The 16,789-nt window shown below is 32.1% G+C and overlaps 1 protein-coding gene across 2 annotated transcripts in view; it reads right to left on the reverse strand.

Annotated features, from left to right (window-relative positions):
* LOC109104446 (protein shisa-6-like) overlaps positions 1-16,789 on the reverse strand; it is a 95,810-nt gene that overhangs the window by 46,289 nt on the left and 32,732 nt on the right. For both annotated transcript variants that reach the window (XM_042716841.1, XM_042716833.1), the window contains exons 4-5: positions 14,847-14,939; positions 11,962-12,027 (exon numbers count right to left, since the gene is read on the reverse strand). In XM_042716841.1, the coding sequence (XP_042572775.1) occupies positions 11,962-12,027; positions 14,847-14,939 (159 nt within the window). The remainder of the gene's footprint in view (positions 1-11,961; positions 12,028-14,846; positions 14,940-16,789) is intronic.

Genomic DNA, 16,789 nt, shown 5'->3' on the forward strand with positions numbered 1-16,789 from the left:
GCAAAGTCCACTCGCCAATTCTCATTGGCCTTTTCTCTTAAATTCAGAGATGATTGGGGCTCCCAAGTAAGACCCCTAATGTCGTCACAACATAACTCGTTGTCACCGACAAACAGGGAACCTTCTTTTTGAACCTGTGTTCTTTATTGGCTTCTATGGTTCCATGAATAACCTTTATGGGATCTTTCCATTCCACTAAAGGTTCTTTATAGTAGATGAAGGTTCTTTAATTCATTACAATGCTCTTTACACTAAGAAAAAAAAAAAGTTATTTTGAGAACTGTTCACTGAAAGGTTTTTTTAGGGCACCAAAAACGGTTCTTCTATGGCATCACTATAAAAAAAACAGCCTTTTGTAATGGTTATTTTTAAGAGTGTAGTGTGAATAACATTTTAAAAATCTAAAGAAACTTTTTAAATCATAAACAACCTTTTGTGCAACAAAAAGTTTCCATGGATGTTAGAGGTTCTTCATGTAGCCATAGACGTCAATAAAGAACCTTTCTGTTTTTTAGAGTGCACTAGAGAAACTAGATGAATGGATACTGCAGATGAGATCTATAGAGAAGCACTATGGAACAGCAGGAGGAAGATTCCTCTGTCCACATACTGTGTGCAGGAGATCATTATGACTGACGTCACCTTCACCGCAGTGCAATTACAGGCTGTCTGTGCTGGGGACAAGAGGATGCTCCTGACAGAAGATCCCCATCAGCATCAAGAGAAACAGGTCATATCCCAACACATTAGTATATCTATAGCTCTGTACTCATTCAAAAACATGTGTTTCACATACAGAGTAAATGAAGATTGTCTTTGACCCACAGGAGTGATTCACCTCATAAAAAGCTCTATTTAATTTCCTGTCCTACACACATTTACTGAAGCAGAGAAGATTTCAACCATCAATTCAAACACAACACTATTCCCAATCCATTTACATCCTCCCAACATCCATTGAGAGCTGTTTTGTCAGTTCATTTTGGGTCTGATTTCCTATTTTGAGGTGCAGAACTCTGTATTTGGTGGCAAACAAGGAAAACTGCTTGGTATTTGTGACCATTCAAGATGTTTGGAAGCACATTTTTTATTGTCAGACTGTGTAAGTATGTATCCTACAGTGTGTCTTCTGTTCTTGTTGCCACTTTAAAAAAAAAAAAATGAAATGAAATGAAATGAAATTAAATGAAATTAAATTAAATTGAAGCACATTTGTTATTGTGGGTATCCTAACATGTTTTGCTGTTTTTAAAATAAAGTAAAATAAAATAACTAATCTAAACAAAAGTAAAACAATAAATAACATGTTTATGTCAGAAACATTGAAAAACAAAAAGTAAATAAATTACTAGTCTTTATGGATCTGATCAGTTTATAAAATACAATAGCACATATGATTTGAGGAAATCACAAACGCTGAAGGGTGAGTTTAATGGTTTAACACTTACAATAGAACAGTATTAGCGAGGCTTGCCTTGACCACTGCATAAAAATTGTAGTTGTCATTTATCATTTTATTATTTAAGAAACAAGTGAGAGTGAGTGAGGCAGGCTCTAAAAACACCTTTTAGACTGCCAAACTTTCGCTTTAAAAAAGTTCAGTTTAGTGCTCTTCATCAGAAATCTGGCTTCATGAATAATTCATGGGTTTATTAATGAGCTTATGGAGCATAGTAAAGTAATGCAGCTCTTGAATGATGCTCTCTTCTTCTATAAAAGCACACCAAATAAGTAACCCAAAATGAATGTCTAAGCTTGTCTGCGCTCAGAATTACTAATTAAATCGCCGACCTGTATGACTTTCAAACTAAACATCCTGTATATACAAACACCAGCTTGTCTGGGGTTCGGTGTGCCAAAACTTCCCAAAAAAGAAATTACTGGAACATTCAAAACTGCAATATCACAGCATTTAAAAATCATAAAGACACTCATAAAGATCAACAGAATGGCATGCATCATCACAACTAAAGCTCCATCCTGGGCATCTCGGAATGTCCTTCCCTCAATGTTACAATATTTCCATATAGAACATATGGTGATGATGTCATCACACTGTCCATCATCCTGTCCTTGACCTGAACTCTTCTAGAGAGTTCTAATAGTGATGTCACCTCTCAGCAGTGCATTTCACCTATAGACTGGAGGCAAGTGGACCACAGTCTTCAGGATATAAATGTACATTAGCTTTCAAAAGATTTTTAAATGTTTTTGAAAGACGCTGTGTCTGCTCATCAAGGCTGCATTTATTTAATTAAAAATACAGTAAAAAAGTTAAATTCTGAAATATCGTTAAAATTTGTTTTCTATTTGAAAATATATATTAAAATTTAATTTATTGCTGTGATCAAAGCTGAATTTTCAGCATCATTACTCCAGTCTTCAGTGTCACATGATCCTTCAGAAATCATTCTGATATGCTGATTTGCTGCTCAAGAAACATTTCTGATTATTATCAATGTTAAAAACAGTTGTGCTGCTTCATATTTTTGTGGAAACCATAATTTTCAAGATTTCTGGATGAATGGAAAGTTCAGAAGAACTAAAAATTATAAATCTTTTGTAACATTATAAATGCCTTTACTGCAACTTTTGATAAATGTATTGTGTCCTTGTTAGATAAAAGTATTAATTTCTTTCAAAAAAAGGGAAGAAAAAAAAGACAAATATATAGATGTAAATAAATAAGAATAAAAAAATGGCCTCCGAGCAAAGGCTACTTTGCAAAATGTAGCAAATTAAATACAAAGGGTAATGATTTATTAATCTGATTGCATATTATTGTGACAAATAAATAATATTATTGTGTATAAAAAATAATAACTACACCATGTTTATACAAGACACAAGCAGAAATACTGAAGTAAAAACAACATCAAATCTTTAAAATAAATGATAGGACATTTTTAGTTCATGTTTGTATAGCTTTAAAATGTCTAAATCCTAAAGTACTCCTAAAAGTAAACAAAACAAGCTTTTAGTCCAACAAAATCTCTCTACAGTCAAAATATCCCTCTATACCTGCAACCAAGTAATACCAAGTGGTAAATCTGTTATAAACTATTAAAAACGCAATCATTCACAGTATATCCCACATTTAGCTAATATTTCATGAGGTCTAAGACTGTAGATCAATTACAGCTACACATTCATCTTCTGATACACTGTAATTCATATTTTATTTATGTATTGTTAAGTTGCATGAAAAGATTATTGGAGTGCATTTTACAGGAAATGACACATTTAATTCAATGTGTTTCTTTATAATAATTTGTGAAATTAACTAGCAATTTCTAAAAGAAAGTAAATCCTTTTTTAGTAAACAGCATCTGCATTCAGTGATATGAAGGCTGCTGCACTCAGGGTGACGTTTCTGAATTCTGCTGGCATGCTTGCATTAGTTTATGCTTTTCCTTCAGCCCATAATGCAAGATGCTATCAGAATTCTGACAGCATCAGTGGCCGAGTGTGCGCTGATACACACGCATGCATACAAACACAGTCTGATCAGCGGTCTGATATAACACTGCGTTTTCACTGAGTAAATAGCCGTCTCACTGCTGAATAATGCATTGAAGAGCAGGACAGTCCGTCAGACTCCACTAATACACCTCAACTACTGAAATCCACAGTGCAAAGTTTAGATGAATTATTCTAAAGGAGCTTTAGGTTTGTTCACAGGGATTGCAAGCAGTAATTTAACCAAATAAATTCAAAACATTATATCAATAGTTCACCCAAAAATGAAAATTAGCTGAAAATATACTCACCCTTAGGCTATTCATGAAGGTAACAGATTTGGAGAAATGTATCACTTGTTTACCAAAAGATCCTCTGCAGTGAATGGGTGCCATCAGAATGAGAATCCAAACAGCTGATAAAAACATCACAGTAATCCACAAGTAATCCACACCACTCCAGTCCATCAGTAACTGTCTTTTTGTCCCACTAGAAAAAGAAGAGGATCTTTTTTGTAAGTTTAGAAGATATTTTTTTATTTGGAACGACATGAGGGTGAGTAAATGATGACTGAGTGTTCATTTTTGGGTGAACTATCCCTTTAAGACCCAGTTTGGCAGAGGTTTGAAAAAGTCAATTCTCATTCTGAAGTCAAATTTAAACATGCATTCACTGTGAATAACTCTGATGTTTATTATTCAGCATGTAACTGTTTCACAAATGAGCTGGATATGAGAAACCACTCCTGCATGAATGTCAACATAACGCTCACAGTTTGTTTCAGTTTTGGTGCAGTCTTTTGCTGTTTTCTAGGACAATATTTCTCACTATTTGTGAAGTCTTTTTAATTTCCATCCATATGCAAAATGGATGGATGAAACGGATTAAATAGCATGTATGTGAAAATAAATACTAGCGTTCAAAATTACGGGGTCATTAGCATTTTTTTCAAAGAAACTGATACTTTTATTCAGTGAGGATGCATTAAATTGATCAAAAGTGACAGTAAAGACATTGATAATATAACAAAAGATTTCTGTTTCAAATAAATGCAGTTCTTTTGAACTTTCTATTCATCAAATAATCCTTAAAATTCATGGATTTCACAAAAAAATGAATCTGCTGTTTTCAGTTTTCAACATTGATAATAATTATGAAATGTTTCTTGATCATTCTAATATGCAGCAAATCATAGAAGGATCATGTGACACTGAAGACTACAGTAATGAAAATTCAGCTTTACCATCACGGGAATAAATTCTATTTAAAAATATATTCACATAGAAAACAGTTATTTTAAATTGTAATAACATTTCACAATATTGCTGTTTTTACTGTGTGGTTTATTTTATTTTTTTTTAAATTTATCAAATAAATGCAGCCTTGGTGAGCGGAAGAGACTTCTTTCAAAAACATTACAAAATGTATAGAATAAAATATCTAAAATAGAGAAATTAAATAACATAAAATATAGAAAATAATCTATAAATAATATAATTAATATAATATATAAAATATAGAAATTAATAACATCGAAATCAAATTGTGAATAAAAAGAGAGAATGAATATTTAGCACCATATCCCAGACAGGCTTTTGCAATCATCAAAAATAATAATTAACAAAACACTGCAACAATAACACACAATTTACAGTACTAAATAAATGAATAATATTTTGCCTCTCGCCATAATCATTTTATGATTTTTGAAAATAGAAATGATCCAAAAAGCTAGTAAGTGGCTAATTAATATATTTATATATTACAATAAATAAATATTCATGATCAAACCCAAATATAATGGTTTACCCACTATTTGTTATTTGTGAGTGCTATTTTTATGCTTATTAGAGAACTGCATTGTTAGCTTAGCAAATAGATAACATCAAACACTATTGAAAAAAGACAGTAGAAGAGTCTAATCTTTTGATGTCTATGGAGAGTGTTCCCAATCAGTCACTTATGAAATTCAGGGGAGCTGATATCTAGTGTTTATTCTGCACTCAAAAAAGGAGAAGCTTGACTTCATTTTGAGTAGTTTAAAAACATCCAAGCTAATCAATAAACCGAATCAATCACTCAGATGACGCTGGAGCGCCGTAGGTCCCGGGAGACATATCGACTTCAGTGTGGCGTACGACACCACAGCCGTCAGATAGACCACACAAAAGCTCTGCAGACTCTGCAGACATGATAAAGAGACAGCCAGCCTGACGGACAGCTTCTTGATCTCTCCGCCGTGTCATTAAGACGGATGGCTCGGATTGGCCCAGGTCATTACTGCCTGACATCTCCCCAGCAACACTGTCAAATAAATCTCCAGCGGCCCGCTGTCTGCCCCGCCCAGGCTGTAAATCACCATGACGATGAGGAGAAAGACAGGTGGAGGTGTCTCTCTGGTCAAGGACTGCAGGGATACAGAGCGTTCACCTGGAGTCTCACAGTCCATACAGCATCTACTGCTAAACTCTGATCTATCAATATTAGGGCTTATGGATTTCTCAAGTTTAATTGATACTAATTTTGATGAACCGATATGATTTCTTAAATCTCAAGACCTTGCAATCTTTTATTAAAGGGATACTCCATCCCGAAATGAAAATGTTGTCATTAATCACTTACCCCCATGTCGTTCCAAACCCGTAAAAGCTTTGTTCGTCTACATAACACAATTTAAGATATTTTGGATGAAAACTGGGAGTCTTGTGACTGTCCCATAGACTGCCAAGTAAATAACAGTGTCAAGGTCCAGGAAAGTATGAAAATCTTCGTCAGAATAGTCCATCTGCAATCAGCGATTTAACCGTAACATTATGAAGCGACAAGAATACTTTTTGTACACGAAGAAAACAAAAATAATGACTTTATTCAACAATTACTCTCTCGGTGTCTCTCCAAATCAGCGTAGTGCCATTTTGGCAAATCTGAGCAGTATGCAGGCGACGTACGATATTCTGTGTCAGCCGCGCCACAAGGATATGTTTTTTTACGTGTATTTACGCTTTGGTTTGAAAGCAAACAGTGCAGCGGTGCCGTGGGGATAGAAGAGCGTATGCTACCTGCATACTGCTCAGAATTGCCAAAATGGCGCTACGCTGATAATAACCTAAATTGTGTTCTGAAGACTAACAAAGCTTTTACGGGTTTGGAACAAAAGTGATTAATGACAAAAATTTTCATTTTGCAGTTGAGTAACCCTTTAACTAATCTCAAACAATGTTTCTAACGCATATAGACGTCAATAAAACCACTTGTAAACATCATATTGCTGCATTTACCTCAGGAAAGCCATTCAATGTCCATAAACTAGCTAAATATATGCACAATATTACATATTTATTTATTTTTTCTATAAGCTGTTGATCGATATTTAATGTGTGTTTGAATAAATCTGTGATGAAAATGTTATGACAGCCACTGTTAAAAAAAAAATGGAGTAGTTATTATAAAAACTGCCTATGCAATTTAAATGTTTAAATTAGTATATCAATTAACAAGTACTGTACCTGAAAAAGAAAAAAAAAAAAAAAAAAAAAATGGCAGGAAGGCCTCAGTGCTTCTTTTTGTTGACAACAGCAGATTTATAAATGATTCTCATTACGAATTTGGGAAGACGTTTGTTGCATGTATCTCATTGTCACATGCCTTGTAGTCTCAGCCTCAGACGTCACATCCACGGACCGTTGGCTAAACGTCTGATGCATATGGGACACAAAAGTGGAAACACTTCAGGAGTTTCGAATTCGTCATCGGATTGGTTGAATTCTACAGGATTTCCGCGAGACGTGTGTGTCGCGTTATATAACGTTCCGCCTGGAAACGAAGATACCGTGGTACCAAACCCCCTCACGAAAGAAGAAAGCCGTCGTGTTTACAACTGTGACGACAAGCACTTATCAGGATCAACTAAACACTGGATATTCAGAAGCATGTCAAATATTTAATGTTCGCAGCATACAATCTTTAAAATATGTCCGAGAGTTTTACACACCAGTCTGTTATTGTGGCGACATTTCCATGCCTCGAAACGTGACACTGAACGAAATGAACTGTGATTGGTTGTTTGACATGTCGGTCAAACGGACTCATGGGCAGGCCTTGGCCAGTGAAAGCTGCCATGAATTCTAGATCTTCAGTCTGAAAAACCTGTCAATTCTCAGTCCTATATAGATACTGGTCAATGGCATAAGTGCTATCCTGCATCCTGCTAAAAATGACAAACACACAACAAAATGACTAAAACATATACTAAAATTAAAGCAGAAAATATACAAATAAAAACTATAATTCAAAATATTAATTAAAACTACACAAATATTCTCATAAATCAAAGACTAATAAAAATGACGATAAACATAAGACAAAATTGCCTAAACTTTATCATTAAAACAAAAAAATTAAATATTTATTGTATTAAAATATGTACAACATTAAATATTAATTATAAAAAAAATAATATATATTTAACATTTTTTATTAAATTTTAAACTTAACATTTCAATGAAAGCAGAAAAAAAAAAATATGTAAATAAAACCTCTACAGAGATATTAAAATGTAGTGTTCCTGATATAAATCCAAATGAAATGACATCGAATCAAATCGAAATTGGAATATCAGTCGATAACAGGAGCACCAGCTCTCTAATATTATTTTTTACTCCATAAAAAGCTTGAAACATCAAAAGCATCCTGCTCAGTCCAACAAGGTGCTGTATTGATACTAAACTGCAGAAACGGCTGTTCTGAAACACTTATTTCTGATGCTGGAAACCATCATTCAAACACAGGATCATGTGACACTGAAGACTGGAGTAATGATGCTGAAAATTCAGCTTTGCATCAAAGGAATAAATTACATCTTAAAATATATTCACACAGAGAACTGTCATTTTAAATGGCAATAATATTTCCCAATATTACTGTTTTACTGTGATTCTTATCAAATAAATACAGCCTTGGTGAACAGAAGACACTTTCAAAAATAAAAACAAATATGAATCATTCAAAACTTCTGGCCAGCGGTGTACTTCATGTGAGGTATTTTAAAATCACATATTCTTGTCTCTAAAGAACAGAAGTCTAACATTAAACTTTATTGTTAAATGTTTATGTGCTAAGTGTCTTAAGTGTTTAGTAAATACTAGTGTGACTTTAAGCCATTAAAAAAGAGTCATTCAGGTACTGAACGTGTAGGACATCAGAAGTGTTGAACGTTCAGGGATTAATGAAAGTGTTCAGGGTTAAGATTTTAACACACTTCAGCGTTTCTCTTAGACAGCAATGGAATTAAAGAGCGTTGTGGGGAATGCTAGACATTGTCTCTGGGTGAAGAGTTTAAGGGCGTTCGTGGAGCTTCACGTTGTGCGTTTGATGTGGAAATTGTCACGGTGTTCAAAATATCAAGTGTCGCCTTCACTAAAGATGACTGATGTGATCGGCGTTACGCGCTTAGACAAGGTTATTCGACTTTACACAGAGCCTGTCAGTCAGACTGCAGTCTCTGTCTGATGCTCATGGTGACGGGCAGCTGTTTGCGTCTGACGTTTAAGTGGATCTGACCGCTCCTCGGCACTGATCTCTGAAACGCCAGTCTGTTTGGAGTCAAAACACAGTGCTCAGATAACATCTGAGCTGAATTAATGCCAAAGATATTAGGTTGCTGCTCGTGTGGTCGAGGAAAATCTGCTGCGATTACACACAGAGTCCTAACGGACGGCCGAAACACATCTACTGGAGATGTTAAAATACAACACAACAGCTGTAAAACAGTCTATTAGCTCAGACTGGACCAATGGGACTTACCTGACCTGCAATGCATTGACACGTGTATGCCAGGGTTTTTAAAGACATCTAAAACTACAACCATAAAAAAAAAAAAATGCTTTACACTTGAAATAAAATTTTGTATAATGTTATAAAATTTTAACTGAAATAAATTATTAATAATAACAAAAACAAACAAACAAAGAAACAAAAAAACTTCAATTGCCAAGGCATCATTTCTCATTTAAATTTAGTTTAAGTTGAAGAATACTAAAATAAAAGTGAAATAAAAAATTAATAATAACTGTACAGACAAAAAAAGAATTGCAATTTAAAAAAGGCTAATATTAAACAATACAATAAAAATAAAAACTGATTCAAAATATTAATGATAACTATATAGACATATAACAAAAAAATAATAAAACTGACAAAAACATACCACAAAATTACTAAAACTAGCTAAAATTAAAACAGAAAATACAAAAATAATAATTCGAAATAATAATAATAATAAAAACTATGCAGACAAATAATATATATATATATATATATATATATATATATATATATATATAAACTAATAAAAAAATAAAAAATACAAACAAATATTAAAACTTAAACTAAAATTAAATTAAAAAGAGTTAAAAATAAAAATAAAAAAAAATATTAATAAAAACTATACAGATATATTTAAAACATAAAATAAAATGACAAAAACACAACAAAATGACAAAACTTAAAATTAAAACAAAAAAATATAAACTTAAAATATCAATAAAAATATAGGCATTAAAAAAATGACTGAAACACAACAAAATTACTAAAATTTTAACTAAAATTTAAATGAAAGCAAAACTAATAAAAGTTAATTTAAAATATTACAAAAACTATATAGACATTAAACAAATAATAAAAATGACAGAAATACACAACAATTTTTGAAATTAAAAACCTAAAAATACAAATTGATTCAAAATATTAACGAAAACTGTAATAGTATTATCTCAACAACACACACATGCATGCAGAAAATAAGTGAGAACATTGTGTAAAATCAAAACTACATTCAGACACTTTCTGATGCAAATGTTAGTGTGGAGATTTTCCGCATGGTTCACTGGCATCAGGCAAAAAGTCTGATCACTTAGAAAAGCAACAGCACAACTTTCCTCAACAACAGTTCTTAGCAAAAACACTTAATACGTAGAGGTTCGCTGCAATCATTAACTGTAAGCATGAGCCATAGCTTTTGAAAACAGCACTATTAAGGTTCGCTGAACGTTTGCCGTATAATTAAAGCTCTAATTAACGCAGGTCAGAGGAAAATCCCAGGGTTTGAACAAAGAGGCATTTCTGCTGCTTCAGAGTCATACACTGTTGTTGAATTAAATGGTACAGTGGTTAAAAGGATCACCATGGTAACAGTGAGGAGAAATCCGCAACAACAGTCATTAATAACCTAGAGATACTGTACTGGGAAAAACACCGAGAAATGAACAACAACAAACTTGCTTCTGCTGGTGCAGGAGGTGAAATAAATCAAAAAGTTAGTTCATATGAAGCACAGGGGAGCACATTGAAGCAGAGCCACTGCTTTCCAAACACAAAAACGCCATTTACCCTACAAGCACCCAGATTAAAGTCAAACTATAAAACACTACGTCACATCTGTTAAAATCATTCTCAAATACACACACAATAAACAAAACCCAACATTCAATTTGAGCAAGAGACACCTCAGCTTGTCTTCTAGACGAGACACTGCAAAAATGAACACTTTGAAACCAGCAAAATACTTCAAGATAGAAAAAAAAATGTCCCAAAATCAATTAATAAATAAAATAAAATAAAATAAAATAAAATAAAATAAAATAAAATAAAATAAAATAAATAAAATAAAATAAAATAAAATAAAATAAAATTAAAAATAATAGTAATAAATAAACACAAACAAATGAACTAAAAATGCAATATGGTAACTAAAAACACACAAAAAAATATGAATGGTCTAAATACTAGAAAGAAATGCATACAGATTGTATTAATAATTTCATTTCGTTTTTTTTTTTTTTTTTTTTTTTTTCTTTTATTCAGCAAGGATGCATTCAATTGGTCAAAAGTGACAGTAAAGCCATATATAATGTTACAAAAGATTTCTGTATCAAATAGACTGGAGTAATAATGCTGAAAATACAGCTTTGCATCACATGAATAAATTATTTTACAATATATGAAAATATATAAATTAAAATGTTACAGTATATGAAAACATGTAATGTAATAAAATGTAACAATACTTCACAATATTACTCTTTTTACTGTATTTTTGATCAAACAAATGCAGTTCTGGAGAGCAGAAGAGACTTCTTTCAAAAAACATTAAAAATCTCAATTTTGAATGGTAGTTTACACATATAAATTATAATAAATAAATACATAAATACTATATTATCCTTGAAATCAGATTAAATTTTGGCTCAAATATTCATAAAGTTACGCTAAATTAGTTTTAATATACAAGGCTGCTTATAAAATGAACTTGTTTATTAATGGCTGATTTTGGGACATTTTTGCTGCAAGTTTTTCCTCTGCTCAAAAGCAGCATTTATCACACAGTTGTTTCATAAGCATCAGTTCACACGGATCCTAGAACAGCTACACAGCAGTTCTGAAGAGCATGAAAGTCACCTGTGAGCAGGAGGAGCGTGTGTGTGGTGTCTGAAGCACGATACATACTGTAGGACAGAGGAACGTCCAGCTCCTGCCATGACAGCTGCCCGAGATCATCTATAGAGTGCTGCCCTGCAGAAACACAAACATTAACACACCTCATACTAACTTATACACACATACAGCTGACAAGCACACCCACCATAAGTGTAAAGTCAACATCAAACAGTCCTTAATATTAATATAAACCATTTTAGCATGTGTTAATCATCAAAAGTTGTGCTTAAATGTTGTTATAACACTAAAACTTCAAAAAATCTAAACCATTTTAGCATGTATTAAGCATCAAATTTTACAGTTTTTACTGTATTTTCAAATCAATGCTGTCTTGGTGAGCGCAATTTCTTTAAAATCCAGTAAAATCATGGTTTTATCTAATCTAATTTCATCTAAATTTCAATGAAAATTATAAACATTACTTGAAGACTAAGTCAAAACTTTAAGTTGAAGTACTAAAATTACTAAAACTAAAATAAAATATACATATTGCAATAAAAAAATTATATAAAAAAACTAACCAAAAGTACAAAACAACATTTTTAAAACTTTATTTTAACTAAAATTTCTAAATTGTATTTTTAAAACTTAAAATGAAAACTGAAAATATAAAATAAAAGCTAATTCAAATTATTAATAATATAATAGCATATAAATAACACTAAAATAGCGCTCTCATCAACAGGAAATGGTGATAAAGATATATCAGGGTTATTATAGTTAACTTAATCTAAAACCAAAACCACTGAAATAAATTAAATATAAAAAAGAACCAGTTCAACTAAATACTACTATGTACTAAGATAAACAACTAAAACAAAAAATTAAATAAAAATTAATTTAAAACTTTATAGACATATTTAAATAATAACTAATAAAAAAAAATGATAAAAAACACAAAAAATACCAAAACTTCAACTAAAATTACAATGAAAAGAGAAAATTAAAAAAATAAAAACTGAATAAAATATTAATAAAAAACATATACTGTATATGTATAAACCACATAAAAACCTCATTAAAAATGTCAAAAATATTAATATTAAATTAATTCAAATATTAATGTAAACTATAATAGTATCTCAATTAAAAAAATTATATATAAAAAAGATTTATTCCTATTTACTGCTGTGATGCAAAATAAACATAGTCTAAATAGATATTTGGCTACTGGTTAATATTAATTAAACGATAAGCTCAAAAGTAAAGTTGTTTCAGAAGCGAAGCAAGCTATTAACATTTTAATGAATAATTTCAAAGGCAAACTTTAAAAATCATTCACAACAAGACCAGAATGATGCATTAAGAAAGTAAAGCAGCTCAGTTTTTGATTTCACGTTGACTTTAACAGGCTTTCAGCTAAAATCAGCGGAGAGTTTGAGGAGCAGCTCCGTCGCCTCTGGAGACAATCTGTAAGGAAATTCAATCAGGTGGAATTAAACGGGGTGAAGATTAAGGCCAATCTGCATGAACCACAGGGCTTCAGAGTCAAGTTGAATAAGCAAAAAATACCTAAGCAACTTATTAAACTTTTTCACCTTGAGGAAGCGCGACACGAGAGGGTATTAACTTTATCCTCTTTTACAGTCGCATCTGAATCATGTGCTGCAAATCTGGCAGCAGAGTCATGCAGTTAGCTCAATGGACAGATGATTCAACAAACTGACATCCTTTATTAGCCGAGCAAACCAAAGTGGTTATTTCGCATCAAAATAATAACGTGTGATGTCATCGGCGCGAGCGCTGATGTCACCGATATTCCTCTGATGGTCATTAATCTAAATGTTATTGCTTATGAATGTGGAAGTAGGTGGATTATGTTGTTGTAGTGGTAACAATCAGCCCACGGCACGCTGATTACGCTGCATTATGTGGCTGCGGCGATTCACTCAGGAGAGACAATGAGGAGCAGTGACGAGGCCACAGACGCCTGGCAGCTGCTTTCTTTCCGACAAGCTTCCTCAGCCTGTTAATTAGCTTTAGGAAACGTCATTATTGTGCTGTCAACAGCTCAATCTCCCTCTAGGACATGTATTTGGCAAATGAAACACGGCTAAAAGACATATGGGGGGGTTTTAATCTGTGTACTTCTTTTTGGAGGTGAGTGATTGAAAAGTGAAGACATTAATATAAACGGTTTCAAAAAGTACTGAGCATGAAAAATTTTACTTAAATGTTATCAAAACAGTGTTACGTTAATTAAAACTACTAAAACTACAGCTACATTTTTTTTCAGCTTTATTTCAATAACTTTTTATAACTTTAGTAAAAATAAAAACCTGAAAAATACAAATTAGCAATGTTCTTTGGCTACTGATATAATTTAATAATAATAAATAACTGAAATAAGCACTAAAATGACTCAAACTTAAACTGAAATAAATGAAAGCTAAATAGAACTGTAAAAAATAAAATATAATTTTATAAAATTTAAAATCAAATTAAAATCAAATATAAAAATCAAAGATACTAAAAATCCTAAAACTACATCTACAATTTTTTTAATATTTATATTTATTTATTTAATATTAATTTCAAGTAACTTTTCTGAAACCTTTGTAAAAAAAAATACAAATAAAAAATAATAAACACCAAAACCTAAAACCCGAAATTAAATAAAAATAAGAAATATTGAAAAAAAAAATATATAAATAAATTAAAGCTACATTAAAAAAAAAAATTATATTGTGAAATATTATTACAATTTAAAATAACTGAATAACTCTTCTAACTGAATATATTTTAACACGTATATTATTTCTGTGAAGGCAAAGCTGTATTTTCAGCATCATTACTCCAGTCTTCAGTGTCACATGATCCTTTAGAAATCATTCTAATATGCTGATTTGCAGCATTTCTGATTATTATCAATGTTTTTTCTGTTGTGTGATTACCTTTCGGATGTCCCCTGCCGAGCGTCACAAAGCCGGAGGAGATAAAGTTGTGAATGTCTTGACCACTGCGGAAGTTTTCTTTCCCATAATGCCCTGCAAAGACAGACACATCAAGTGTTATTAATGAAAACATTCCTTTATCATTTTGTTGACATATTAGAGTTGACGGTTTGTTCAGAGGCGATTTTGGATCTCTTTTTATCACTCCAGAAATCAGAAAACATCAACTTTTTAACAATAAATCAGGGAGGAAAAACAAATTTTCAACATGTTTTTAGGAATAAAATATAATATAAATCAGGCGAATGGGGGAAAGGTTCAAATGTTTTGGTCTTGGACTGTTTGGTGTATTACTTTTTCATTTTATTTCCTGTCAGACGTCCTGTTTCATTGTATAACACTTTCAATATATTTTACAAGTCAGCAGAAAACACATTAAAAAGATGTATGATATATAAACAAACGCCTCTGTTAAAACCTTCAAAATATAGATAGGAATAGATTTGATATCAGTGCTCCTGAAGGGGAATAGATTACACTATAAACAACACTTAAATGTGTATTTTGGACGTTTTCTTTCCTCTAGTCTTGAAAAGTCAAACATCAAAGCTAAACAGACATAAAAATCCACAAAATGCTATTTTTTCGTGTTTTTAAAAGACATTTCTTTTGCTCACCAAAAATACAGTAAAAACAGCAATATTGTGAAATATTATTACAGTTTAAAATGTTTTCTATTTCAATATATTTTAAAATGTAATTTATTCCTGTGACGCAAAGCTGCATTTTCAGCAGCCATGTGAATTTTTTTTTTCCATTAACCTAAAACAAGTCAAGAGCAAAATCAGAAGCAAAATCTCAAAACTGAGCAGTGCATGAAAACCATTTATTTTGCCTGTAGTATCTTGCCTTATCTACCCTTTATACCCCACTGCTATCACATTACGGCCTTGATTTCATATGGTTATTGAGAAGTCATCTCAGCCAGCGAGCCATAAAAGGCACTCAGAGACAGAGGTCAAGACAAGGTGCTGCATTAAGTATTAATGGGGCAGAGGTTCTGCTCATGGACTCGAGAGGTTTTAGAGGTCACTACAACACACTCTCATCACACACACACACACACACACACACACACAAACACACACACACACACACACAAACGCACACACACACACACACACATACACTCTCTCTCTCTCTCTCTCTCTCTCCCTCTCATCACGTATTCGAGCCTTGCAGGGTTAGAGAACACCAGAAAACTTCACCGTCTTCCTCTGGCAGGTGATTCTTTGGCCATCTAATTGGACAGGAGCAGAGCTGCTGACCTCAAGGTCATGGGATGGGAGGGTTGAGAGGTTTATGTGTCACTGTCATCTACAGCTGAAGTGTTTAAACCTATAAAACTTACTGTATCATGTTTGATATGCAAATCTCTAAGGCCCCTAAATGATCAGCATGATCAAAACTTTGGTGAAAAGATTTGATCATTGCACACAATCTACTACATTCCTTCTGTTATCTGATTGATAGTTTAAACTTTTTATATTGAGTAAAAGGCCTTTTTGTATAATTATAAAAATGTCCACCTTCAGCTTGTGCTTCAAATTTATTTTTGCTGTGAATTTGTTACCAATATGTATAAAGTAAATGTAACAATATTTTGTTAATTTTTTTATTTTTTTTTTTATAGAGAAATCAGGTTGAAATGTGATTATCAAATATAATCATCAGGCTTTTGAGGAACATTTATTTGTTCATCTGTCAATCATTGTATTGTGTTATATGTTTTGCTAATACAGAGCTTTGATCATAAAACTAAGTATTTAAATAGCATCTTACAAATACATTTTTATGGAAGGATATTATAGACATATTTTCAAAAGGAACTGAAAAATGTATTTTCAATTGCATTTGCCATATGTGGATGCATCAATTTTGAC

Source organism: Cyprinus carpio, chromosome A3, assembly GCF_018340385.1.
Source record: "Cyprinus carpio isolate SPL01 chromosome A3, ASM1834038v1, whole genome shotgun sequence".
NCBI lineage: Eukaryota > Metazoa > Chordata > Actinopteri > Cypriniformes > Cyprinidae > Cyprinus > Cyprinus carpio.